At 39.1% G+C, this 27758-nt stretch overlaps 1 protein-coding gene across 1 annotated transcript in view; it reads right to left on the bottom strand.

The window, feature by feature from the left end:
- plxna1b (plexin A1b) overlaps window positions 1-27758 on the bottom strand; it is a 200459-nt gene that overhangs the window by 106289 nt on the left and 66412 nt on the right. The window contains exon 4 of the mRNA XM_086086176.1: window positions 1802-1942. Within this exon, the coding sequence (XP_085942302.1) occupies window positions 1802-1942 (141 nt within the window). The remainder of the gene's footprint in view (window positions 1-1801; window positions 1943-27758) is intronic.

The following is a 27758-nucleotide window of genomic DNA, read 5'->3' as shown; positions in this document are numbered from 1 at the left end:
ACAGCCGCTTTAGATCTATTAAAAATGGCCATCTTTGCATCATGCAAGCAGCGTCTCTGCTTCCTTCACTCACTGTGCACTAATAAGACAGACAAATGAGGGGAGCAGCTGGGCCTGGGGAGCGACAGAGCTGTGACACGCTCGCCTCCGCCTGCTCACCCCCCAAAATTCCCCGTCTCATTGCTCGCGCAGTCCTACCATCAGAGTCGACAAGGTCTACATCAGCGGTGGGGCTGGTAATGACCATAGGTATATAGACACACACACGACATGTGACCAGTTAACCCTCTGTATGTCTGCGTGCACCGATATGTTCATTATTTGAGGTCTTGCTGGCTTGTGTATTCCATGTAGCTCAGAGGTGACTGTATGGGTACAATTAAAATCTGTTGAAGTGAATGTTGGGCTGAGTTCTGGCGGTTGATAATGGTCTGCACGAAAGAAAAAGTCATGTCTGCATGCGGATGTCATGGTCCAGTAGAATAATGTATGCAGCAGGAGTTAGGCGTACAAACAAGGCGTTGTTAGTGGCAGTGGAGCTGCCACACTTAAGAATACTGGATATCAATTGATGTTATGCACGTTTTCCTTAGAATAGTACCGACTAGTGATTGACGGATTATTGGCCAGACAATTATTATCCTTAATTATAAGGCATTTTTTGGTTTGGTAAAATGTTGCTAAAAAGTTTCTGCTTGTCGCAAGCTAAGACCATTTTTGACTGTCTGCGAAAGTTTTTTAAAAACCTTTTAGGAACGCTGGCGAAAATCCAACATTTACTACCATCACAAAACTGAAGGCCGAATTCCTAAATTCACTGCGTTTGCAAGCATTCTCCGCTCAGTGAGATACTAATTTAAGAGATCAATTTAGAACTGGGTTAACTTATTTTTATATGTTTCATTTAAATTATGCTGCTCACACTGGAGCTCATTGTTAAACATTTCAGGTATGTTGAAGTTTTGGAAAACTTTATTTACTATAGTAAACTTTAAGGATCCATTTACTTGTTTAATTTTGAATTTAATTTAATACATACTGATGACTCTGGAAGCTTTCTGCACTTTGTTAGAATTTTAAAACAAAGCTGTCTATTATTGGGGGTATCTAAAATTAAAAGAAAAACTTTCAAAGTATTGAAAATTTTAAATGTTTTAACAAACATGCTTAATGGCATTTCAAAAAAGTGTATTTTATTTTATTGTGACGCTCTTGCTGCAAATGAATATCGGCTCCCAATATCGGTTATCGGCCTCCTTGAAACTAATAATCAGTATTGGCACTGGAAAAAAACAAACATCTATGACAAGTAAATACCTTTTCTTAATCCTTCAAATGTAATTATTTCCTAAATACAGGAAGATTATGTGCAGCTAATCTGCTATTGGGTGTACTTTTTTTTGCGTTATTATTTTATTTTTGTTCGATTTGTTATGTTATGCCGCTTTCAGTCCACATGTACACACATGGCCCTTTTTTTCATCTCGGGGGGTTATAAATTAACAAGTACACAGATGTTCCAATTTACAAAAAAATAAATAATAATAATAATAATCACATTCCGTACATATAGAAAAACTTCCATTGTGAGTTTTATGAAAAGCGCTTCCTTCAGGCTTCTTCTGTCTGGCAAATATGACTTTTCCCTGACGGGTTGCACTGCCATCTGTTGCTTTGGCATGTGCTTGACAGTTTGCTAATGTGTTTTCATATGAACAGAATGTAGATATGAATGTTATTTGCGTAGCCCATTTTTCTGCTTTGTTTTGCATATTTAAACAAACTTAAACCACAAACTCACCTGTCTGTCAGTCAGTGTGTAGAGGTACTGTTGGTCTGGGCTGAAGAGCATGTCTCTCAGCAAGGGACTTCCTCCTTCACTTAAGGTCACCTTCTCATAGAGCACTGCTGGACGGCTTGGACTCACAGAGTTCACCAAGATCTGAAGAAAAACACACACAAATCAACAGATTTAAAATGAATAATGGAGAAATACATTGTGAAATATGAACTGAGCCAAATATTGATTGTATTATAGTTATAATTTAATTGCAGGGGCATAATTAAATGATCTGAACAACTAAGGATATAGCTAATTTTAGCAGAGGTGGTCAGCAGCATGAGGAGATGTTTAGAGCATTTTTTTATTCCTTATTGAGAGACCATACAACGACAAAGACACACATTAAACATTTGACAAACATTTCCTTTTATCCGGAAATTGTACCTCCTAATGCAGATTCTGTAATGTAAATAATGCGAAACGTATCTGCAAGCATCTATTTATCTATCCATCTGGCTGGGTTGACAGCCATCCAATTTGACAATGGGTTGAAAAGTGACTGCTTGACATAATTAGCTTAATTGCAATCCTTTGCTAATAGTGTGCGTTGATGATAGTGCTACTGATTATAGTTATGGATTCATTATTACATAAGTAGATAAATGAAAAGGGAAAGTAAATCTACCAAGCAAATCAAATCAAACAAAGTAGTAAATAGTACATATTAACTCTGAAAGGGTCACACTAATTGCCTAATACTATAAAGGATAACCATTGTGTAGAGCCTTGCAAATCTAAGTGTCTTTGTGATCTTTGCTGAATAGTTCACCAAGACCTGAACAGTAATGGTGCAGAAAGAAGATGGAAGATTGTCTGGCTGGGATGGCTGTGAGCCAAAGTCATCTCAGCAGCAAATGAAAATCACAAAGCAATGGCGAGGGAGGGGGGCAAGCATCATCTCTCCATTATTGTCAACTCGCTCTGCTATCAGCTCACAATGACAAGGAAGGGACAGCAGGCAATGAGTAGTTGGAAAAATTATACAAAGACACACCGACAAATAGGCTCACTCTGATATCAAAGATAAGTGATGATTAGAAACAAACACGGGAGACGGTTATTGCTTGATATGCATACCCAAAAGTATCTGATGGATACAGAATATGAATAGAATCATGGACCAAATATACTGAAAGAGGTCCGCTTGGGTGGAAAACTCAATGCAAACATTTGCAATCAAATCATTTCTTTAGAAACAAAAAGAGAAGAAAAAAGCAGGCGGCCATCCCATGATATCCGCAAGACAAAAACCCATGAAACAGAGATAAAGCACTGGAGATGAGAGGAAATAAGGATGTTATTATCAAGATAATGGAGCAGCAAACAAGGGATTCGCTACATTCACAGATGGATCGTATCTAGACTCGCACAAACACACAGAGATGAATAACAAAGCATTTCAATATCATTTTTAAAGTGAATGAGAAAAACACTGGTTAACACGCCGGGCTAGACGAGTTTGTAATTGTGCTTCTCTCATTAGTACACTATATGACCGTCAACCCAAAGATTCCCATTACCAACAAAATGGCACAGAATGGTTGCATGCAATTTGATACCTAACAAATTGCTCCTTTTCCTACTGTTGATGATTCATTCAACCCTTGCGTCTCTCTGAAGAGGGATATTGTATGCAGTGAAAACACAAATGTGGGAAGTGAGAAATGTATGGGAAAAAAGGAAGCAATTGAAGGTTGGCGACCCATGAAAAGAAGTAATAAATTGTTTCAAATCCATTTATTCAGAAGGGACTGCAGCCAAAGCTGAAAATATTGAAAGCGGCAGGAGAACACGATCACTAAGAAGACTTAAGTACTACTGAGTATATAATCCATGCAGATGGATACAATGATAGATAGATGGACGGATGAATGAATTGGATACATCTCGAATGCCGCTTTGATTCGATCACAGAAGGAGCAACAAGCACCAGAGATTAAAGGAACAGAATCTATTAGCCAGTTTAACAGACGGCCGCCAAAGTGAATAGAAAAAAAGTGATCCGTAAATATCGGTAAATCGGTCCCATCAATCTACAAGCAGCTTTTCTTTTTGGATGAAAAGTTTAAAGATTATTCATGATGTGACCGTGCATTTTTATCAAGGGAAGAAATCAATGCAACGTCCAGTGACAACAGGAGACAATGCTACTCAGTCATTGTCTCCTCTTTATTGCTTAGCTTTCCAGTAAATACTTGATGGATTATTTCATAGAATGATATAAGCATTTCTCTGTAGCCCTTTTTTCGTATTTTGCCGTCTTATTATAATGAAACCTGTAAGACTGAAGACCATCCAATCCAAGGTACAGGTCAAACTTCGATGTATTCAGATTTTGAATCAATTTCTGCTGTACTGGTCACTGTGCATTAAGACTGAACTTCAATAGCACGTGACGCGGCTTGGGAATTACTTCTTTGGGTGATTGCGAGAAGTGCAGAGGTTATGAATGACGCATATGCAAGGTGGCCATTTGACCTCTAGATTTTCCCCACCGTCCTCATTCCCACATAAGCCCCCAATGGCAAGTTTTTATCTTGCTACAAGGCCTGTTTGGCTCTGATAGACACCGGTGATAGCTAGCCAGTGATGGGGCGGCTGGGCCGTGACAGGTAAAGAGCTGGCTGATAAAACAGCAGCATGAGAATGATGAGAATGATGCCTGTCAGTGCCAGCAGTGACAAGGGATGGAGCGAGTGGAAATGAAACTTGAGATGCAGGGAAGAAACATGAATGGGACGGGGTTTTTAATCAGTTCAAAATCTGAATCTCCACAAATCTAAGAAGTTGCCAGGTTGATTATCGGCCAGGTTGATTATCGACGCTGATATTCAACATTTTGATGAATAGCGGCATCGGCCGTTTTGAAAGATAAGATGACAATTAATCAATTTTGAACTGTGTTAACTTCAGAGAACTATTTATTTAAGTTTTCAGTTAACATAGTAAGAAATTCTGCTGATCCTGGGAACTCTTCTACGTTTAAAAATAAAAAATAAAAATGAAATAAAAACTAAGTAAAAAAATACATCAGATACTTTCAAATTTTTGAAAACTTTGTATGTCTACTAATAAACAGTTTCGGCCCTGAAAAATACACATTGGTCTATCCATGAGAAGAAGAAGAAGAACTGAAAACTCTCAAAGACCATAAATCAGCACTGCTAAGAACAACACAGAATGAAAGAGTCCAGGTGTTCCCTTTGACCTATGCACGTCGATCAGGGAATAGCTATGACATTTTAAAGCAAATCTGGATAATTCAGTTTAACACAAAGCATATTTTGCACACTAAAAATGTGCACACATGGACATTTAACACCTTTATAGCGGGGTAAATGTGACATAAGTATGTCTGGCCGTGCATAATGGCAAAAGGCCTTACATTCCTGACTTTGATGTGGTGGAGGCCTCCATATGTATTTGTGTGCACATGTGTGTGTGTGTTTAGGGGGGTGTTGTGGAGCGGGGAATTCAGTGTGGCCCTGAGCAGAACAAAGGGGAATAAAGGAAAACAGCAAGAGGGTGATGGACAGAGAAAGGAAAAGTGTCAGCCGTCAGGCGAGTCAGGGTTCTATAGGTCCTGCACTGCGATAGGAGCCACGAGGAGGTTGGAAGCGTGAACAATGGATGGAAACACTTAAAACCAGGTCTTAATTCACACACCTTTTATAAGATCAAATCCAAGCCCTTTCAAGATCAGCCTGGCAGCTTTCCCATTTTACTCCAAGTGGGGTAAAATACTTTTTACATTCTTTATTAACAGAATGAAGCAGAGCTATTTACAAGCAGGAGAACAAAGAGCAGCAGAGAGGAAGAATAAAGAGATATTGCTTTAAGCTATCACAGAGTAAGGACGATATACGACTAAATTCTAAAAGTACAAACAATTCTGGTATGCAACAGCATGGGCATGAGGTTGGGGGTTAAAATCTAGCATGTTATATTTACATTCCAACTGTTGCGCAAAACGTATTCATTTATTTATTTAACATTTATTTTTCCAAGCAAGGCAAATGAAAACTGATTCTCATTTGCAACATACATACAATATAACCTCAAAATAAATTAAATTAAAATGAATTATTTATATTTTCTGGGGATGGACGTGTACCGATTCCAAGTATCGTAGTGAGGACGAAATCTGATACTCACGACGGTCGTTTAGATCAGGAACTTCAAATCATAAATTAGAAGAATAGAAAATTGCCATTCATTTCATGCAATTTTAAGGAAAAATTATACATTGGGATATATAGGTCTTTCTTTAAAAGTATCTGTCATTGGCTTTCAAAAGCACTAGTGGTATCAGTACTTGGTATTGGTATGAGTGACTAGTCAAGAGCTGAGTACAAAAAAAAGTTTTTTCGAATTAAAACATACTTCTAGAAAAAACTAACTCCAGCAGCAGCTCCTCTGTGTCTTGCACCAACTTTCCAGTAATGGATTACTCTAAATTATGGTCCAGTGACCCCTGTACAACTGTATAATACTGCACTTTTCAAACCTTGCTAATACACAAAGGAGCACTAAGGACATGTGTGCATTATTGATGTTGTGCAATTGTCAAGGTAGGATTGTGCATGGCCATTACATTGTTTTTTCCCCCTCTTAAGGCAGCTGTATGCACATTTTCTACCATTGTTTCTTCCCACCATTGTTGCAGATCTATTTCACAAGGTTATTCCACACAAATCCTAATGAATATACACAATGTGGCATTATATCATTGCTTAATGACAGCTTCATGTCTATCTTCTCGCTGACTCTTTACGCTGCGTTGTCTTCAGCAGGCGTTCCGATAAACCAAAGAAATCAGTCATGTACTATCGCATTGCGAGCAAGGCACAATACAAATACTATACTAAACATTAGAGAACATAGCTCTTCCATCACTATGTGTGCAGGTAAGGTCAAACACATAATTGAACCCCTCAATAAATGTAAGGCTAAAATGTATTATACACTTTTTACTGGTTTGAGTGTTTATGTCCTAATGGTGAAAAGATGAGGGCAGATGGAGCATCACACATGAGTGCTCAACCTTACACATCTATTGGACAAATCCCTCATCACCACACCCCACAGACGCGCACTCGCACACTTTTATAGCCAACAAGGATGGACTGGGGGTAAACGTGCACCATATGTGGGTCAGGCAAGCGTCATGACAGACAAAGAGCTCAAATGATGGAGGAGGTGTGTAATCACATATAAAAACACACAGACACACAATGTGGAATGTTAGTATGACAGCTATCATAACATTGTGTGTCTGTGTGAGGTTATTTTAAGGTCTGGGACATAAACATGATCTTCACTCATCACCCATTAAACTGTATCCCTATTTATTACTTGAGTTAAGGATACAGTGAAAGCTTTGAGATGAAACACAATCAGAAGTTGGATTATTTCTTGTGATTTTGAAACAATTTCTTTCTGAGGAAATAACCTAAACAGAAACAGTCCACACAAGGGTCAAACTGTCAAAGGGTCAAACTGTCACATTCATAAAATCTTTGTAGACCGATTTATGTAACGTTCACTTTCTTAACTGTCAATTGATTAGTGTCTTAGTACTTTTAAGGGTGAGTCTGCTTAAACCACATAACTTTCGTGTATATTCTTCTGCATTTTACTTTTTTGGAATACTAAGTGTCAAATATTTTTCATCTTAACAGCCAAAGAAAAAGCAAAACACACAACACAGCCTTTGATGCTTGCTGAATTGAGCATCATGTGACAATTGAGCTATTCTCAAATAAGTGCTTCCAAATAACACGGATAGGAACGATAAATTGATACATTCGTAAAGGAGAATGACACAACTGTATCAATAACAGACTCCTCAATCGGCACAAAATCCACCAGCAACAATTAGATATATCAAATGTAGAGTTGGGGGATCGGTTATAGCGAGGCTCGGAATCAGGTTGCCTGAGGCTCTACAATTCTCATCTCCTAAAACGAGCAAGATCTCTCGTGCTTTGCTCCGTACGTAATGTTATGATTACTGTACAACCAAAAACAGCAGTGCTGGGCAGCACCAACGCTACCCGTTTATCAACATTTCTCAGTAGAGTCAATATTTTCAACTGCAATTATTATTATTAATGCTTGCACATATTATTTTCTCAACAGAAATAAAAGGTTGGGGTCTATTAAATAATTGATTTGATATCTGAAAATGTGTAAGGTATTTTGCCTTCTACACTGCATTAAACAACAAGATTCCAAGTTTCCATTTGAATGTTTTGAAATTTTTAAGCGAAGTTAGTGAAAATGCATACCTTATTTTATCGTCCGTCTCATGTTTTGTGACTGCAATATCATAAAGTATGATGTGTATCCGGTCCTGTTATCGTTTACAACATCAACATATTTGTTTGCGCCCAAACTCAACCAAATTGTATCAAATAGGCGTGTGCATCTCTCGACAAAGGACGATTCGATATGGTTTTCGATACATGGGATGCAAAACTATTTAAGGACTGTTTAATTTGAAAGTGGATTTGGTTCGACTCAGTAAGAGTGTATGATGCAATTACTTTTTAGTTGTCATTTTACATTCATTCGAATTAACTTGTCAGTGCTTCTAAAAGTGCCAGTCATATATCTCCAATAAAAGACGATTCAAAACATATCTTGATATATTTCGATTTGATGCACTCGTATCTTTTAAATAAAAAACACATTTCGAGTTCAAACCATTTTTTTGTTACATCCCTTTTATCGAACCATTAACCCTTGAAAGATAGCTTTTTAAAATAAAAAAAACTAAAAGTGACCTGCCGATCTAGATATTTATCTTATCAGCTTTATGCCAGAGATTCCCAATACTACAAAATAAACAAATACATGTTGGGTCGATTTCTGAAGCACATTATATACTATGTCTATTAGAGCATAAAAGAGGTAGAGAAAATTACATTTTAGAGGTTTCATTGTATACATACAATTGAAAAATGACACGTCTTGATGAACAGCCCAGCTGCAGATACAAAGATCAACATCTTACCTCATACTTTGAGGTGTCCAAATGTCTCAACCAGCAAAATCTTTAAGACAAACAAAGCTGCTGCACACCATGACAGTAATTCTTTCACACATGACTACACCTTGCTGACACTAATGCGTACATTTTCAAGCCTCTTGCCCTTTAAAAGCACAAATCTTGACAAATGCGACACGGAGAAAAGAGTAAAGATGAAACAACTTCATTTGGCCACACAGGTGACAAAACAAGGGCAACCCATTTGGATTGCCCTTGTTAACACTGCAGCGGCTACATGTTGACAAAGTTCACAACCATTAAGCCATTGACAGTAAGTCCAAATGGGTGACTTTAATCCTTTTGTCCTCTCTTGTTAACTTGTTCCGCCAACTCAAACTGACAGGCTTTGATATTCACCTGCCAGTCTGCTCTGTACTTATTCATGTGCAAGACTGTGACCTTTTGCGAGGGGAGCTAGCAAAAGGGCAGACACACATGCACACACACACACGATTTGGGAACATAAAAAAAACCAACAGGAATTATGTTGGATACACATGGTTGTTAAAAAAAAGGGAGCTACAGAAGTGCATATAAGATTTAAACTACATTGTGAATTTGACAATTACAATTTGAATCTCCCATGTGGACAGACTGACAGAAATGTGGATACAAATCAGATATGAATTTGACATCTGCCAATGTGGCCACATTGTAATCTGACTGAATACACACTGCGATGAGAGCTTAGCATCATCGAGGTACGCTAGTCTATGACGTAAATACGATGGTCTACCCAAACAATAGTCCTCCAATATGGATTGAAAAAAAGATTTAAAAAACTGTTGCAGTAACTCAAAGCTGCAGTGAAAGCTCAGCCAGATAATTAACTTCCTTCATTATGCTGACACTGCATTATACAGCACCTCTAGTTAGCGCCGGCTCCAGCGTTAGCAGCTAGTTGCTAGCTAGCATCTAAACAAGCAAGACGGCGAGAGTCATCAGATTACTTTTCGAAGCCAGTTTAATAGACAAAAATGACTCTGCACACATTGATGCTGACAGCCTGACACAGGCTGATCACTTTTCAACAAAAAAGGCTCATTCAAATGTGCTGCTAAAGCTGGCAAAAAAAACATGTCACTTGGTTTCATCGATCAAAGTCTAAGACAAAATCTTACCTACTTATCTAAAATCTCAGTAAATTAGGCTATATTAGCAATAAACAACAAATACACGGTTGTGTATTATACACAACATTTTACGGTATATAACAATATAAATAGCACTACATTTGAACTAGGCACTTAAAGTAGACTTACAGTGTAAATTCAGTCCTAAGTAGCTTGTCATTAGACTATCATCACTTGTGCTTGATCGCCCTCCCTCATTTGTCTCTCTAGTATCACTTCCTCTTTTTCCCATTCCTTCGTCTTCCCTTTCAAATTAAGTGTCTTTAGCTAGTACTTGTCAGATAAAGTGTGCGCAGTGCGTCGCTATACACACTGCATGGTAGCGGCGGCATTTCATCTTCCAGCCACCACTATATCACACAAACTCAATCATATATGAGGAATTACACACACAGACACACACGCGCATCTATGGTGCCATACTATGGCTGATTTTATCTGCCATCTTGCTAACGGGGGAAGAAATTGCACCAAAACATTATCATATACAATAAATTGAGATTGAGCGCCTTTTTAGCGTCGCCATTCAAATGAGGAAAGACCTTCTCTTACTGGGAGGAAGAGCTCAAATCCCTTATGGAATCTCTCAGCTGGAACAATATTACACATTAAGCACTGCTGAGAGAATATCAATGTACAGGATATTGCATGCATACATTTATGGGCCATATTTTCCACTTATCCAGCAATGAGAATGTTGTTATGGTAAAAGTTCTCTGTTAAGTAGAGCAAAGCAAAGATTGAGCTACGCTAATATGATGCTAGCTTTATCAGGCACAGGAAAGTGGGAAGTAACAACAAAGAATTCAGCATGTTGAACGCAAGGGACAGATGCTATCTTCAATGATTGTGTGTGTGTGTCTTTGAAACGAGAAGCAGAACACATACAAACAGTGCACATGGAATGTGCAGCGAGGTGTGTAGGAGCGAGGGTGTTTGTACGGCGTGTGTCTACAAACTGCGTTAAGACAGTTAATCGTGCAACAGGATGCTTGAAACCCAATTGAGCGAGCAGTGTTACATCAATTAATAACTAGAAGGCATTAAGAACATAAAACAAACAACATCCCACAACTGATGGTGCACCGCACAGCATCACTTGACCCACCATTCACTAGCTAAATCCGCAATTCTCTGGGATTACGCTGACTATGGACCTCATCTTCAGCAGTAATTACCAAGGTAGGAGTGTGTGCGTGTGTCGGCGTTCCTGTGGGAGAGCCAGAGCGATTACATAGCCACTGGTGCCTCTAATAGCATCTTTTAGGAAAAGCGAAGGGAGCAATGAGTGATTTGCATCTTTCTTGGAAAGGACTCAATATTATGATTGAGGAGTTTTATGTTCGTTAAAATCGGTATACGCTCTCTATTTTTTCTGGTGAATGGGTCATCTTTTAACTAGTAATGACACAAGAAAGTGGCAAAAGCCATTGAGGTAACAACAGTTTTAAAAAGCCCAAAATCCCCATATTTCCGGGTCACCCAGTAGTCATCTATTTAAAGCAAATAAATCCCTTCCATTAATAGACATCTACATCTTCCTAGTTCAGTTACAATGCTTCATATCGGGATATCACTGAAACTCCCAAATTGAAAATTTGAAGCACCGAAGCAGCACTTACAAAAGCAGACTCAGATGAATTCAAAAGTCTTACCAGCTGCAAGAGTTTTCTACACAATTTTAAATAGGACATGTAAAATACAAGTTATTACAGATGTGAGGAAACATTTATTTGAAACAGAAAATTGTAAAATTGTAAAATAACAAGAAACGTATTGCATCATACCCTCTCAAATTAGTCATTACCATATCGAATCGAATCGTAATCCCACATAAATCGGTCCACTTTAAAATAAGATGTCCTTGATTCGTATCACATGCCATGTATCGAGATAGTTGAATGTCGAGGTGCAACGATTAAACGAGAAATAATTGATTGCCAAATTAATCGATAATTATTTTTGATAATCGTTGAGTCGCTCAGATCTTTTTTTATTTAACGCCTACTGACTATCTTCATTTTGAACCAAAAGACTAACCAACAGACCAAATTAATAACTGAAACAATCAATGTATGTTTGTGAACTGTCAATTTGATGTAATGTCCTGTTTTTTAAAAAAGGAACAGAAATTTTAACTTGTTTTTTTAATCCAATTCATCGATTAGTCCAAAAATAATCGACAGGTAACGATAATTTCTGGACTATAAATGGCAACAGGCTATAAACCGCGTTAGCTAAATTTGGGGAATACTCAAGTTTGTTACACATTTAAGCTGCAGGTGTTTTAATGATACTGCACCAGTATATAAGGGTTCCCGCTACTCTTTTCCATAATGAGGGCGCAAATTGTCTCGCTCTCGTTCTGTCTCTCCTACTGTATTTGGACTCACTTGGTTTGTTTTGCTCTGCCTGACGCTCTTGCGCTTCATTTATAGTGTGCCCTCTTGTGATCTGATAGATAAGCCGCACCTTTGTATTAGCCACAGGGTCGAATGCAAGTGAAAAAGTAGCGACTTAAAGTCCAGAAATTACTGTAATCAATTACTGTTACTTGCACCCTTAGTTGAATCATATTTTATTGGAGCTACAAGTGATGGATGGATAATGTCTTTGTTGGAAATTAGACCCCACACTGCTGTGTACATCCATGCTTATGTCCGTATGAACCACGCACCTTGTTCAGTTTTCCCAGTCCGCCTTGGTTTGTGGAAGTTCTTTAAAATACTAAATTTTATTTTGGTTTTAAATTACAGTTTCACTGGCTTTATGTTGCAATATACCAGTAATAAGATTCTGACTTCTTTGTTGGGTCATTTTCAGACTCGAAGATACCAATTTACAAGGGTGAATAAATTCAGCCAAAACTGCTAGTGAGTTTGCATTTGGATGTAACACAAAAGGCCAATAAGAGTCTGTGCAAAATTAAACCTCAGCATAACGTGTGCCAAACCATTCTTGGACAAGAGTGCTTCTTTTCAGTACATTTGTTTCACTCCACCATTCAAAAGCTAACACCAGATTTTCAACACATTCTCCTTTTTTACATTCTTCTTTATCAATGCGTCAACACTCCTTCAAACCTTAAATCCTCAAGTATTTTTGCACTGTTGCCTTTTCTTTCAACAGCTCTGTCTTTTTTCCGCCTTGCAAGCAAAAAAATACGTTTTTAAATCCTCACTCAGCTCCTACCAAAACCACAAACACTCAAGGCAAAAATGAAAACAGAATGAGTTTTGTGACTGGGAGAAACAAATTTGACAGTGGGCCTTGGGCACAAAATTGGCAAAGTCATGAGTTGATGATGTTTCATATTAAGAATATAGCGGGAACAATGAAAAGCTTGGTGTGTATGGGATGAGTTTTTAATGAAACAAGAACACACACACATACACAGGCACAAAAAACGTCTGTCTGTAAGGAAATACAGATGGTGTTTAAAATGAGCTTTATGGTGTGGTTTGGAGCAATTTATAGCAGTGGTGGGCTGGCAGTTATTGGCTCTGAACGTGTGTGTGTGTGTGTGGGTGTGTGGGTGTGTGTGTGTTTACTTGGAGAGTGTGGCTCCTCTTCAAATGTTTCTCTTATACGCAAGATTAACCTCTCCATTCAAATGTGACCTGCATTTTTCCTTGCCATTCATCTTAAAATATCAGAAAATTGTGATGAATGTGATAATTAAAATGAGCTGTCATCTAAACAAAGCACAGCAGCCCAAATTAATTGTTACGAGTGACATAGAAATTATAAGATTACGATACAGAACATGTGATCGGTGTACAATGCTTGTGTGTGCGTGTTGCTGCTCGTTACTATAGCAGAGAAGGGGACGCACATTCCTGACATGAGTGTCCTTAAATACAATACTACTACTATCTGCTAGCTCTCCAACACAACTCTGTCTCTGTGTTGGTATACATTTCACAGTTGAGGAACACACAGTGATCCAGTACACAACAATGCCCGCCATATGTTTCAAGGGTAACAGGCATTGGCATGGCGATGAACATAGGAAGATACGGAGGACTGTGTGCATGTGTTGTGTCAGCTTCACATTAACAAGACGGTGTCAAAGGGGCCTGGGGAAGAATTAGCATTGGCTTTGAGTCAGAAACACCATGACCTGTGTCTCAGTGTTGTGTTAAATGGTGATGCGGTATGCGATTTGTACATCTGGTGGGGTCCGTGCTGTTTGCTTAACAGCCAGACCGTATTTGTGCTTGTCTGTCAGGCAGAACTGTTTTTCTTGGCATGGAGCTGAATGTAAGGCCTTCTGCTGAGAGTTGGACAGAAATGTCCTGATGGATAAGGTTAGAGTTACGGACGCTCCAAATCTGGACAGGGAGATAGAAAGGGTGGGTGGAAATATGCTGAAATATCTGTTGGGCATAACTCTAAATCAGTGGTTCTTAACCTTGTTGGAGGCACTGAACCCCAACAGTTTCCTATTTGCATTCACCAAGCTATTCTTTACTGAAAAATTAAATACTGGTGAACAAAAGGAACAGGGAGAGTAGCCTTTTAATGGAATCTGGCTCTCTTTACATTGAATTCAGAAAGTGTTGTGTTCTTGTATTCCCCATCTGCATGCAGCTTAAGGAAGTGTTCCATTCGTTTGGATAGATAGATAGTTGGATAGTGCTGGACAAGAATTGCTCAAATTGGCATTGCAACTCATGCAGTTAGGACGCTGACTCCCATCACTCAACTCATTTGAACTCAACTCTAAATTTAAAGAGCACTACAACAACTACTGCTTTTTTCTTAAAATGGAATCCAGGGGCAGCAGACACGATGAAAACAGCAGAGGCCACATAATTGAACCCTGTGGAACACCATACATTCCGTTATACATGAATTGAATTTATATTGCACATATTCGTCCGGCCACATTATTTTTTTTGCTCAACGTAGTATGAAGGGATTACAATAATAAAGAAATCACACGACGTACCATCATAACAGTCACAAGTGGACTACTAAGCGCATCAAATTTGCCGCAGCACAGATAGGTCAAGCACTGTAGCGTGATCACCTGCAGCCAATGATGGCCAAGCAGGGCGTATCATCATGGATATTTGAGTCGAGTGTGTGTCCGCCAAACCCCTGACTGACTCACCAAACCCCTGGGGTTCGATTGAACCCAGGTTAAGAACCACTGGTCTAAATAAAGCAAAAAGTGAAGAACCTAATATACAGGGGGGGAATTCGGCCTCCTTCAACAGGCGAACCACCATCATGGAAGTCAGCTACTTTGATATTTTTGTGAAATCCTCAGCGAAAAGTGAAAGTAATGGAAAAAAATAAGCAAATTGTGATTCTGACAATAGAACAGGAACTGTGACATAAAACATGCAGTAACTGCATTCTGAAACGTCAATCAGCATGAAAAAACTAAATATTTCTTCCCACACAGATTTTAATTCATTCGTTCAGTTCTAGGTGAGACATAGGAAAGTCCCTGGATTGGGTCTGAGGCCTTGTGCTTGAAATAGCTGCTTGAAGCCAAAGATCGGGAGGGAAAACAAGCACAGGGATGTGGCCGCGCAGACAGGAAATAAATGTTGGAGCGATGCAGCAACACCTTTAAATACATGCTCATTCACTGACTTCATTTCTACGTGCGGTTTAATCAGAATAGTCACATTTTCTTCATTTTTACATCTCATTCATCCTGTGTTCCTCCCTCACAACTCGTACTGTTCTCCAAGTCTGCTGTAATGGTCCATGGAGACAGTCTTGGCAGCAGTCCACTAATACAACAAGCCTGGCTAATCAAAAGACATAGAAGGGGAGGAAAGAAAGAAAGAAAGAAAGAAGGAACAAGCTGTGAAAGATATCCAAAAGGAAGACTGGGAAGAGCAGACAAATTGGAATATAAAAACAAAAGTTTTGAGACACAACTTTCAATCATCTCCTAGTTCTTCAGTGAGTGTTTTGGTCCGGGGTTGTGCTAGTCAAGCCCAAATTTTGGAGAATTGAGAAGCAAAGTATAATGAACTACAGTCCAACAGAGTTCATCCCTCAGATACAATGTTGTAACAATGCCTTCACTGAACATCAGATCTATCTTTTTGTGGATTAGTTAAGCAGCCATTTGTGAGAGTAATCACTGACGGTGTAGTGGTATGTTTGTCGGACTTCAGCGTGGGCAGCGTGGGTTCAGTTCACGCGCAGTGACAGAATGAATGTGAGTGTGAATGGGTGTCTGTAAGTGTACCCTGTGACTGACTGGTGACCAGTTCAGGGCGTAGACTGCCTTTTGCCCAAAGTCAGCTTGGATAAGCTCCAGCACCCTATAACCCTGAACAGAATAAGCAGTGTAGTGCCGTAGTGTGCATGCTTCAAAATGCACACGCTTCGAACTAAGGTTGTTGCATTCTATTAGTTCACCACTAGATTGCCCACCTCTGGTGTATAGAATTTGGTGCAATCTCAGTCCTCGAGGGCCGGAGTCCTGCAGGTTTTGGAAGTTTCTCACTTCCAACACAAGCTGATTCCAATCAACAGGATCGTTATCAGACTTATGCAGAGCTTGCTGATGAGCTTGATTATATATCAACTGTGTTGGAGAAAGGCAACATGCAAAACCTGCAGGACTCCGGCCCTCGATGCCCACCTCTGCTATACACTGTCATTTTAAACCAAAATATCAATTCATCTTGATCACTGATCTGCATTCCACTCTCAGTAGACTTGACTTTTCATGAATGTGCCAGCACAGATTGCAGCAATCAAGACTTCATCTGTTAACACAAACAAGAGAATGGAATGAGAGGAATTGGGTTGGAAGAATGATTGGATACCCACCCAGTGTATGCAACAACAAAAAAAACATGCTGGTGTGCAGGAAAATCAAATTATGATCATCCAAATTTTCACACAAATCCTAAATGTCAAATGTCAAACAAGTATTAAAAAGCTGCCAGTCTGTACACTTCAAAAGTAGATGTGTACATTTCGAGCCTCTGGAGCAAGATGCATGGACAACAAACAGTTCCCTTTTTTGTAAGTTGCAATCTTGCTACACTAAAAGACATTTATAAATACAACACAACTGGACGACATCACCTTGCGTAACTGAGAGATCATCGAGGTCGAGGATTGGGATAGATTTAGGCCAGGGATGTCCATTGAATACCACTGACAATCCTTTGCTCCCACTTGGGGTGGCATACAAACACACACACATATTCCTGTCATGCCAGAGCAGAAGTGCATGAGCAGCTGGTATGGCCAGGTGGTGACAGATGCCCCGCCTCTGAATTGGCCTGTAGCCATGGAAACACAATGGGGTCCGACCAATGGCTGTGGTCTCTGGAGAAGAATGTGGATGGGTTTAGGAGATGAATCAAATGATCCAGCTCGCCCACATTTACCAGAGCCTTGCCAAATTATGACAATAAGAAGCTGTAACTGACTTGCTGTTTGCGGGCGCATGATGTCATCCAGGGCTGGGCAACATGCGTGCAATTAGCATGAACAAATTTGGCAAAGATTGAATCAGCCGGGACCAAGTCTGGAAGACCCGGACATGACTACTTCCGAACCTTGATTTTTAATAATGACCATCCCCACAAAGGAATTTCCATATCTGACATGTTGTGTAATTTTGTGTTACAATTCTATTTTCATAGTTGTAAAAAGTACAAAAAATAAAACAAAAAAGGGAAGAAAACATATTGGAAGAGAACATGAACATTTCATAAGAGATATACAAATGAAATGTCTTTTTTTGCGTGTGTTTTTTTGCAAGAGGCCACCAAATACTAGAAAATAACATTTTAATGGGTTCCTGTTCCATTGACAGGAAGTCCAAAACACAAAAACAGAACAGAATGTGGTTAACGTGAGCGGTGACCTGGCTTCAGTCATTCACGATGTGGAACATGAGACAAGACATAAAAGAGGTATGCAGAAAGACAAGAAGGCAGGAGTGTAGCAGGAAGGGAAACCAGGACAGCCAGAAACAAATAATCATAAACATGCCAAATTCAATGAAAGCACATAAAGATGATTGGTTGGTTGTTTTCTTTTGTTTTTTTTTCATTTTAGCAATGGAAGAACAGGATACAATCATAGTATCGACTGGAATTTAAAGAAACAGAAACAGGATAAATATGTTGTGTACAGAACCTTTAGCCAAACAACACAGCAACAAAAATGCTTTTAGAAATTTATATTTGCCATTACATTAAAAATTGTGAAAATATTACATGCAATGTAATGAAAACAGCAGGACCCCCAAAGTAAAATTCCCTACAATTTGGAGTTCAGTCAAGAATTTGGAGAAGATCGCGTCACAAAAGGAAAACAAAACTTGGTGTTTGAACCATCACGACAACTTCAGTGAGCATCTACAGTACTCCACATGTGTTTTCTTCTTTCACTGGATGAGCTGTTTTACTTTTTTTTAGTTCCATTAAATTTTCTTACACAGTGGTTTATGTCTCATTATACTTTAATAACAGATAGGAATGTTACAAATATGGGTTTTGTGTGGTTTTCAATACATGGGATGTGAAACAAATGAATTACGGTTGAATCTGAAAGTTGAATGATTTGGTTGGAATCAGTGGGATTACGATTCGATTTGATAGGGTACGATTGTTTGTCATTTTACATTAATTTGAATGAAATTGTCAGTACTGTAAAAGTGCCATTTCCTTCTAAGATATATCTCTCCAATAATAACAAAAGGTTTTATACATCTCAATATATTAAAAAAAAATGGAACGATTCAATTCTGTTTGATTTAATGCACTTGCATCTTTTAAATTACAAAATAATTTTCCAGTTCAAACTGTTTTTTGGTACACCCCTAGTTAAAATGCTACTTCATAAATTTAACAGTGAATAAAAGATTTATGATTGGAGACGGTTTGAGTCTGGAACAAATTAATTCACTTTACATTATTCCCTTTGGGAATGGAAAAAAATAATTAGAACAAATTGTGTTGTAGGTTCTGTCGTATAATGGATGACTTGATACAAAATGGCACATGCAACAGCTTACTGAGCACGACCATTAATATGTAAGAGACGAGCTCTTGTGTAAATGTGTTCATGTATGTGTGTGTTCCTTACAGGCTTGTGACACATGTCACTAAGCATTACATTGCTTATTGCCTTAATGTCTCCAACCAGTTTTTTGAGTAGCTTTGTGCCGGTCATTGTGCTTAAAATACAGCAAAAGCATGTTGTTGACCTTAGTCAATCTTTCACATACACATACAGTAGAATGCTAAAATCAGGAGAAGGTGTCCCATGAATCAAATGTGGTTACCCGAAAGGAATACACGGTAAAGTTTCCAGACAGTCCGCTGAGTGTTGAATTGTCACAAGACAGCTTTTTATAGAAGTGCTACTTATTGTGAAATTACATCGCACAAATACACAGCCACGCTTACACACAAAGTTGTGTGCGCACACGCACTCACACACCCACAATCTTATCTAACCTTGTCACTTCCTATAGTCTTTTTCCCACTGTTCAACAGAAAGCAACAGGAAGTTTGTATGAGCGAGAGAAGTTGTCCATGTAGAAGGCTCAAGGAAATCCTTTATCCTGGATGACTTTCTCTCACACGCACATGTGAAGCTCACACAACGATACCAAGATGCAATCAAAGCAATAAGGCCTGATTAGATACACTTGTAATTAGACAGGCATACACAAACGCACAAACACGTTGATTACTATCAAGCTGCACTGACCTGATTTGAAGCCAAAGATACATTAATAATATGAGTTGGAAAAAAATAATAGCAGAACAACAGGAATAAAGCTACTCTTAGAAGGGAAGAAATTTGTGAGAATAGTTAAGCATCTGAATTAAGCCAATAATGGTTGACAAAAATTTATATAATGCTTCCTTTTACAATAATTTTAGTAATGTTCTATACCAGGTTTTTCTTCATACTGATAACAGTATGTTTAGTACTCAACTCTTGAGAGTGCTGATATCACAGGTACTTTTGATTACAGATAGATCGATATGTTTTTTTTTCCCCAGATACCAATACCAATGGGAATTATTAAGTGTTCAAGGAGGCCTATAACCAATATTTGGAGCTGATATCGACTTTTACGAAAAAGAATGAGTTGTTTGTTTGTTTTTTCTCTTAGACAATTCTTTAAAACGGTTTGCAGTTATACTGTTTTTACTATTTAAAAATTCTAACAAAAAGTTCAGGCAGCTCCCAAGGTCACCAGCATCTCTTATAAAACTATATCAATATATCAAACTCCAATAAATGTAAAAAAAATCAAATTAAAAAATCCTTAACATTAAATAACATGTAAAAAGCAAAAAGAGCATTGTTTTTTTGTAAATGCATCAAATATTGTGGAAGAAAAAACACGTGCTAAGATTGAGATCAGTTTAGTGCAGAATTGCTGAGGTATTTCGGAAACTTGTTCACCCTCTCAATTGTTCCGATTTTTGTAGTAGTAGTAGTTGTTGTTTTTGTGTGGGCTAATACAGTGACGAGCTGATGCAACCAAGGAACAGTATACAAGTGCCCACATTTCTTTCATCTGTGGCGACTTGGCACAGTTGCCATTTTTATTTATAAAAACTTTCCCCATTTCTACCACGACAACCAATGTGCGGTTACCCATCAAGCTATGCCTAAAACCCCCCTCCCCAAATTTATCTTCCCAGAAGTGTTGTGTGTTTGTTAGGTGGGCTACAATGTCTCTGCCGTGTGAATGCATGAGTGGTGCACGTAGTGAGATAGCGGCAAAATAGACGATACTGCCAGTGCTGCCACATAAACATGTGATGTCGTGGCTAGCTACACTCAAATGTGGCTCGGAGATTTTTTATACTATTTAGCCACATTGGCTAAAAGGTTTCATGACCCGGGTATGGGTATGGGTATGGGTATGGTATGGTATGGTATGGTATGGTATGGTATGGTATGGTATGGTATGGTATGGTATGGTATGGTATGGTATGGTATGGCATGGCGTCTTGAGTACCAAAACCTTGAAATACCAATACCTGGTATCGGTACTTGCCCATCCCTAACATTTTCGATGGTGCCACTTTTGATGCTACATGCAAGAAAATGAATGGGAACTCTTGTGAATATGAACCTGCCACCGTGGTAACCAAACAGTGACGTCCACACAAAGTTGGTTCAAATTAGTTTAAAACAAAACCTAGACAACGCACCCAACAGCGCATGAATGGCTCTTTGACGGTTTCCCGTTTGCCTGCTTCCTGACTCATACACAAACACACACAGGAACCATTCACATATAAACAGACCGGACAAAAGCAAAACACACTGACACACATCGAGGCCATTAGGCGGCAGCATGGATTCTCAGATTTTCAGAAAACTTTTCACACATTGTGTGTTATGCTCTTTGCGTAAAAACAAAAACAAAAACCCTAAGGGACAAAGCACGAAGGAGAGGTAACAAGGAGGGAGGGATTAAATGTAAATATGTCTAATGGTGCTGTGTCTGCCGGGCTGTTAAAATAAGTGCCTGATATATGCAGCATCCAAACAACACATTATTGCAGATACTAAAATGAATTCACTTATTTTGCATTAAATCCCCCTGATAATGTTTGTTCACTTGCCAAACAACTGCGGCTTGGGAAAGGCAGTAAAATACTGCTTTCTTTCCATTCTTCATAATTCAACAGTGCTGGAACTATTTACAAGCAGGTCTTTCAAAAACACATCCACTCACTCTTATTGTGTCTCTCTTCCTGCACTGTGTCATTTCCTGTAAAACAAAATATCATATTCACATTGACTTCCTCTGTTGTATCCTCCAGGTGTTGTGATGCCAAGTTTGTTGAGTCAGCCTCTGCATAAATCTACTGTCTGCGTGCTTCCTCAAATTGCTATTGGCCAGGGCACAAACTCTCTACTGACAATACCTCTCCATTCAGAACACAGATGGTGCAACCTGTAGGTTTTTCATGGCCCATTTGTGGACTGGAAATGCTTCACTTGTCCACCCAAACTGGGCTAGCGCACACCAAGTAACACACACACACACACACATACAGTACAGGGATGGCAATAAATTGAATCCAGTACAATACGACCCCCGCAACGGACGTGGTGGGAGTGACGGCTTATGCCAGAGAACATTGCACGCCCCAGAGTTCAAATAGAGGTAAAGTGGAATGGAGCTCACAAGAAAGGCATGTGATGCTATTCTTCAATTAAATGATGACGGAAATCTGAGGGTTTTGCCATTAGTTTTACTTTAACCACTACTTGGAAAATGTGATTTATTATATTCTGTGCAAGTAATACATTTAAGGCTTTTCAACATTGTCAATGGAGGATAAAGACCATTATTAAAAGAGAGGATTTATTGCATAACAAGGATGAAAAGACATCATCTACCAATGTAATAAATATGCTTCAACATCGAATAGAATCACTCCAGGCACTCTGTAACTGCCTGCATGTGCCTTTAACCTCACTACCTTTACATTTATTTCCAACAAAGGTCTCTTTTTCAGCTGAGTGAGTGCTAACGCAAAGCTGGAGTGGATGAGTCCCGGCGGGAAAAGACACTTTCCGGAACATTTTACCCAATTTGCATTGCTCCTGGCTTCATCGCTCTCCCGAGGAGAGCAGAAGTAGTCACAGTGTATGTGAATGTATTTGTCTCATATGGATGGATGGATTGTTTTTTTCCAGGCTGTCAAAAGCAACATGAGGCACGATAACCGAAAGGCCATTTTAGCCAGTCAAAAGTTGAAGAAAGTAATTACAGGAAAAGACACAATCAAAATGGGCAAACAAAGAACTAGAGACTCTTGAATGCAGAAAAATTAATAAAGAAGGGCACGTGCTCCTCCCATCTTGCGAGCAGACTACTGTGTTAACTATACGGTATACGTACAGATTAGACATATATACCCCAATATTAGATTTGGCAGAGGAATGTTTTGTTGAATGACAGTTATAATTCTTTAATAAACAATATACAACTTTCCTCCTGTAAACATCATTAAGCATATAATTTATACATGTATTTAAGGCAAGTTGTAAAATGTCTGAAGTCCTCTTGTTCATGTTTAACTTAAAACATCACAAATCATGCTGCTTCTAGTAAGTACTATCTCAAATGTTGTCTAATTTCGATACTGCAAACGTTTCTTGGGAGGATCAATATGGCGGCCTCGCGGCTTCAAAATTCTTCACCTATTGGCTATCTAGTCATATATTTAGATCATCATAATGTCCCTGTCTCCCTGTCTCCCCCTCCGAACGAACCCTGAACTTGTCTTCACAAAGTGAGCCACAAATAATGCAAGCTTGACAGCTAAAAAATCTAATCAAATCAACAACATATAAATGTTATACTATAAAAGACAGAAAGGACAGTGTATAGGCTGTGAACTAGCATATACTGTAAATAGTGAACAGGTGAGGTTTCATAATGCCAGAACCTGCTCCCTGAGGCTTTTGACTCTCCTGAGGACCCAGAATGTTTTTGGAATTGCCACACACAGGGGAGAAAGTGATGCAGGACCAATGCATTAGAGAAATGATGCAACAAGAGCAACAGCAATCAGTCTAATTAAGTGTGTGTGTACGCGTGTGTTCAGTGTGTCATCTCCTACTTTATCCACTGGACTGCTCCGCTATGATGCCTTGGTTTGACACGGAATCACCGGGTTCGGTACATGCGGAACACGCAAGCGTGACAAAAATACAGCAGTCAATCAATCAAGTGCCTGCAGAGATGGATGCTTTCTAATCCGACACCATCACAAAATGTGGCATCAAGTGAACAAACACAACTGTGTCAAGGTTTCAAATAGAATTAACTATCAAATTTGTAGTGAGCCACAGACGAGAGACTTAGTAAATAACTGAACAGGGCAGATTTATACGGAAGCTGTTATTTGTTGTTTGCCAATAAATGGGCAACGTGGAGAGCCAACCGTAACTATTTAAAGTGTCTTTGCAGCGTGTGGCCTAAAGACAAAATAAAGCACATTTTCAAATCAATCCACATTACTTTGAACAATAAGTCTCATTTGATCTTTACTCTGTAGTCCTCAGGGTCACTAACGATTACAAGCACACCTCTTTATCAGAAGGTCCAATCGAAAGCTAATTTCCCTTAAAGCCAGCCTCTAAACTCTAATCACCTAGAGGAACAAACAACAGCCCGGAGCTCCTGAGAGCTACCTTCTCTCAGATTAACTCACCTAAGGCCCATTTCAACATCCCTTAATAGCTCCGCACCTTTAATATGCTCATTAAACATGTGCATATGTTGTCGTGTGTGTAGGAGGTGTTAGGTCATCGTGATATGCATTATACCGTCTTCTGTCACTGGCTAGCTATAATGAGAAAGCACTCGAGGCCCAATCTAACGTGGTAATCCTTGATTCCAAACAACACTACAATAGAACAATTGGATTGTCAGGGAGACAGATTGACAATGTTGTTCATTGCAACCGACTTAGTGTATGTATAATACAATACTGGCAGGTCAAATATATAATGATGTCCACAAAGCAGCATCTCCAAACTATGTGTCCAGGAAACTACTGTTGTTTCGTGGGGATATTTTTCAGACCCACCAACACAAAAAAAATCACTATATAGTTACAATTTAATCACATTTTACGAATAATTTAACAAAAGTAAAACAAGCAAAGAAGCACCATAGATGGGCAATATATAGATGTTTCTTAAAAGATGTTTTGGCTCAACCGATTAAGTTTTATCAGCTCATACAACAAAACTTAGAACTGCATCATCTTAAGTTGGTTTGGCAAATGGAAGTGACAAAATTAAGCAGGTGGCAGCAAGTATAAGATCAGCCAGTGTCACACAAGGATCTTGTTGTAGATGAAGAGAAGCAGGAAGTGTAGATTGGGACTGGGAGTGTCGTCTGTCACAACTAGCGTGTTGTAGAGCGGCGAGCAGCAGCTGAGATGAAGTAGAAAATAAGCGATCGGCAGAATAAAACAGTACACCCTGCAGGATTACTTTTGGGTTTAAAAAAAAAGCATCCTTATCGGCTCATCAAAGTATAACGGCGGTGATCGAGTTGCTGCACGTCAAGGAATGATGCTTCGTTCCTCAAGCAAACGCAACAAGCAACCGTTGAACTATGATCCGCGGGGTTAACAGCTCGTTTTGCCGGTCACGTCGACCCCTGGACGACTGGATGCTGCGACAGAGCTACAGTTTAGACCAGTCAATTGTTTATTTTTATGTGCAATAAACTGTTATTTTGCTATCAAAAGCACTTTTAGGACGTTGTTTTATTGCACAAAAACATTATTTAGATGTTGAGCTGTCACAAAAGAAAAAATATTAGTGTTAAGGTCCAAATTGTGCTTCAAATGTTTGTTTTACAAAAAGCTATTTTTCTACGTTTTTTTTCTCAGGAAAACTTGGCTATATTCTAACGCTGATAACTAAAGAATGGAAAAATATAGAAATACACTTCTTTTTTTCTGATTAAAGAAGAGAGTCTAATGTTCCTTTTGGGATCCATGTTTATCTTGCAATAGAACACAATATTCTGTGGGTCTTGCAAGCTCAGTCAAAATCTAGTAAAACAGCTTGTATTGAAGGGGGTTGCTCCAATGAAAATGGCTGGTAGTCAATGAGTTAATTAACATACAAAAAATAAAAAATGAAAAATAAAAAAATAAAGAGAGAGCAATGATGATGACATGTCGAATCGGTAAGATTACCGAATGAACAATACTGAGCTTTTTCAGAAAAAATTATAAATAAGTAAATAAGTAAGTAAGTAAATAAATAAATAAATAAGTACCGTCACAATTTGTTGCATTCACCCCGTATACTACGGCCGTATACTAAGGTCATCTGCACTGTGACTGCTGTGCACAAATTTTTTTGACAGTTCAAAACTCTCAGAATCTACGGCAATCGCTGTCATATTGGCCCATCTCTTATGACATGTCCATTCCGTTTGGTATACGTATATGGTTTGAAAATAGGGATGCACGATAATGCTATTTTCAACCGATACGATAAACCAAACATTTTTAAATTGCCGATGTCGATAACCGATAAGTAAGCCGATAATTGTTTGCAAAATTAACTTGAACACAAACATAATTTTGAGTCCTACTATAAGTCTAACATGTACAAATACATTGAAACGTTGTGTAAAGCACCATGAAGCTGCATTTTATTGATATCTCTGCTTCAAAGAACCAGTAACTCATTTTATGCTTGCCAAAACAAAGCAGTCATGGTATAAAAATGCAACAAAAATCTGTGAGGGTAAATAATATTTTGGTGAGACACAGTAAAGAAAGCCCAGCATCTTCTGTGAAAACTAGGTTGCGTGAATTATGACGTCATAAATATGCACTACCATAGGAGAGGGGATGGGTTGAGGAGCCACAGCCACAACAGATGGACCAACGTGGCATGTCTATTATTATCAGCGGATTTTTTTTATTACTTGGTTCATCTGTATGAGGTCAAATTGGTCAATAATTGCCGATAATTATCGGCCACCTATATTGTTGTGCATCTCTATTTGAAACTTGATTGCCAAAATGGCTCAGAACAGAATTACACAATTTTGACATTATCTTCTTTCAAATGCTGCCTCCAATGAAATTGTAATTGGGACCCAGGTACAGTGAGACACAAAGTTAGGCTGAGTGTGGTTGAAACTGTGCCCATCAGTGCATGAGGACTTTATGCGGCGTCTTCTTTCTCTAACACGGACACGCTTCATTCCCAGCAGCAGCCTTGATCCCGGTGCCTCCTCTGCCCTTCACTACATCACTAAATGCAGCCATTTGGGCTCCCGTAGGGCCCATGATGGAGCCTTGGTCGCCTTGCAGCCACATTCATACCACTGAGTCTGTAATGAAACTATGGATTTTCCATCAGAGTCCCGACACTAACTGCCTGTTTTCCGTGCATCCAGTCCCCGCCGCACTATTCTGTACTGTACATGGAGAGGCGATTTCAACAGTGCTTCTGTAATTCGTTTCACATCATTCTGCCAGTGGCTATGGATTGTCAGCGTAATAGCAATAACCATATACTAGATATTGATTTGCAGTCAAGTGGGAGACAGCTTTTTAAAAAATGTTTACAGTAAGATCCACACCCACAGGAAAAGCTCTGTCACCGGTGAATGATATTGAACAGCGTACAGAACATTTACATTTGATCAACTCACGGGAACCTTCTCATGTATACGCCCATATTGTGGCTGTAATTACAAGCAGGATCAAAGAAGCGCAGAGGGTGAACTGGATCCTGTTCACAACCACTGCGTTGTGCATGGATGAGCACAAAGACGGAGCTCATCTGTGAGCGCACAAACACGAAGACCGAACGAACATGCCAAGGGACTTAATGAGCGAGCATGCTGTCTCTTCAGTTTCATCGCTGTGCTGTCTCCTGCTCTCTCTTTCTTTTCTTTTTTTTGCGCACACATGCATAGGGGTAAACATGACCTACAAGCCCACTTACTTCCAACCCCAGCTGAAACTCTACTCTGAGCACTGTGCCGGGTGGAACTGCAACCCAGTAACGTTTTGGATCAATTTTAATGTTGTGACGCTGATCCAATCCCTCTGCCTGCATCACAAACATCAATGGTCTTTCTCTCTTCTTGTTCCTCTTCCTCACTATCTGTATCTATGGCTGCCCTGACTACTGTTGCCATAGCAACCAAGGAGCAGGCCCGCCACAAGGGATTTAGAGGCAACTT

Source organism: Leptonotus elevatus, chromosome 10 (assembly GCF_054856555.1).
Source record: "Leptonotus elevatus isolate MCC_2025b chromosome 10, RoL_Lele_1.0, whole genome shotgun sequence".
Lineage (NCBI taxonomy): Eukaryota > Metazoa > Chordata > Actinopteri > Syngnathiformes > Syngnathidae > Leptonotus > Leptonotus elevatus.
This window is presented reverse-complemented; position numbering and strand designations above follow the sequence as displayed.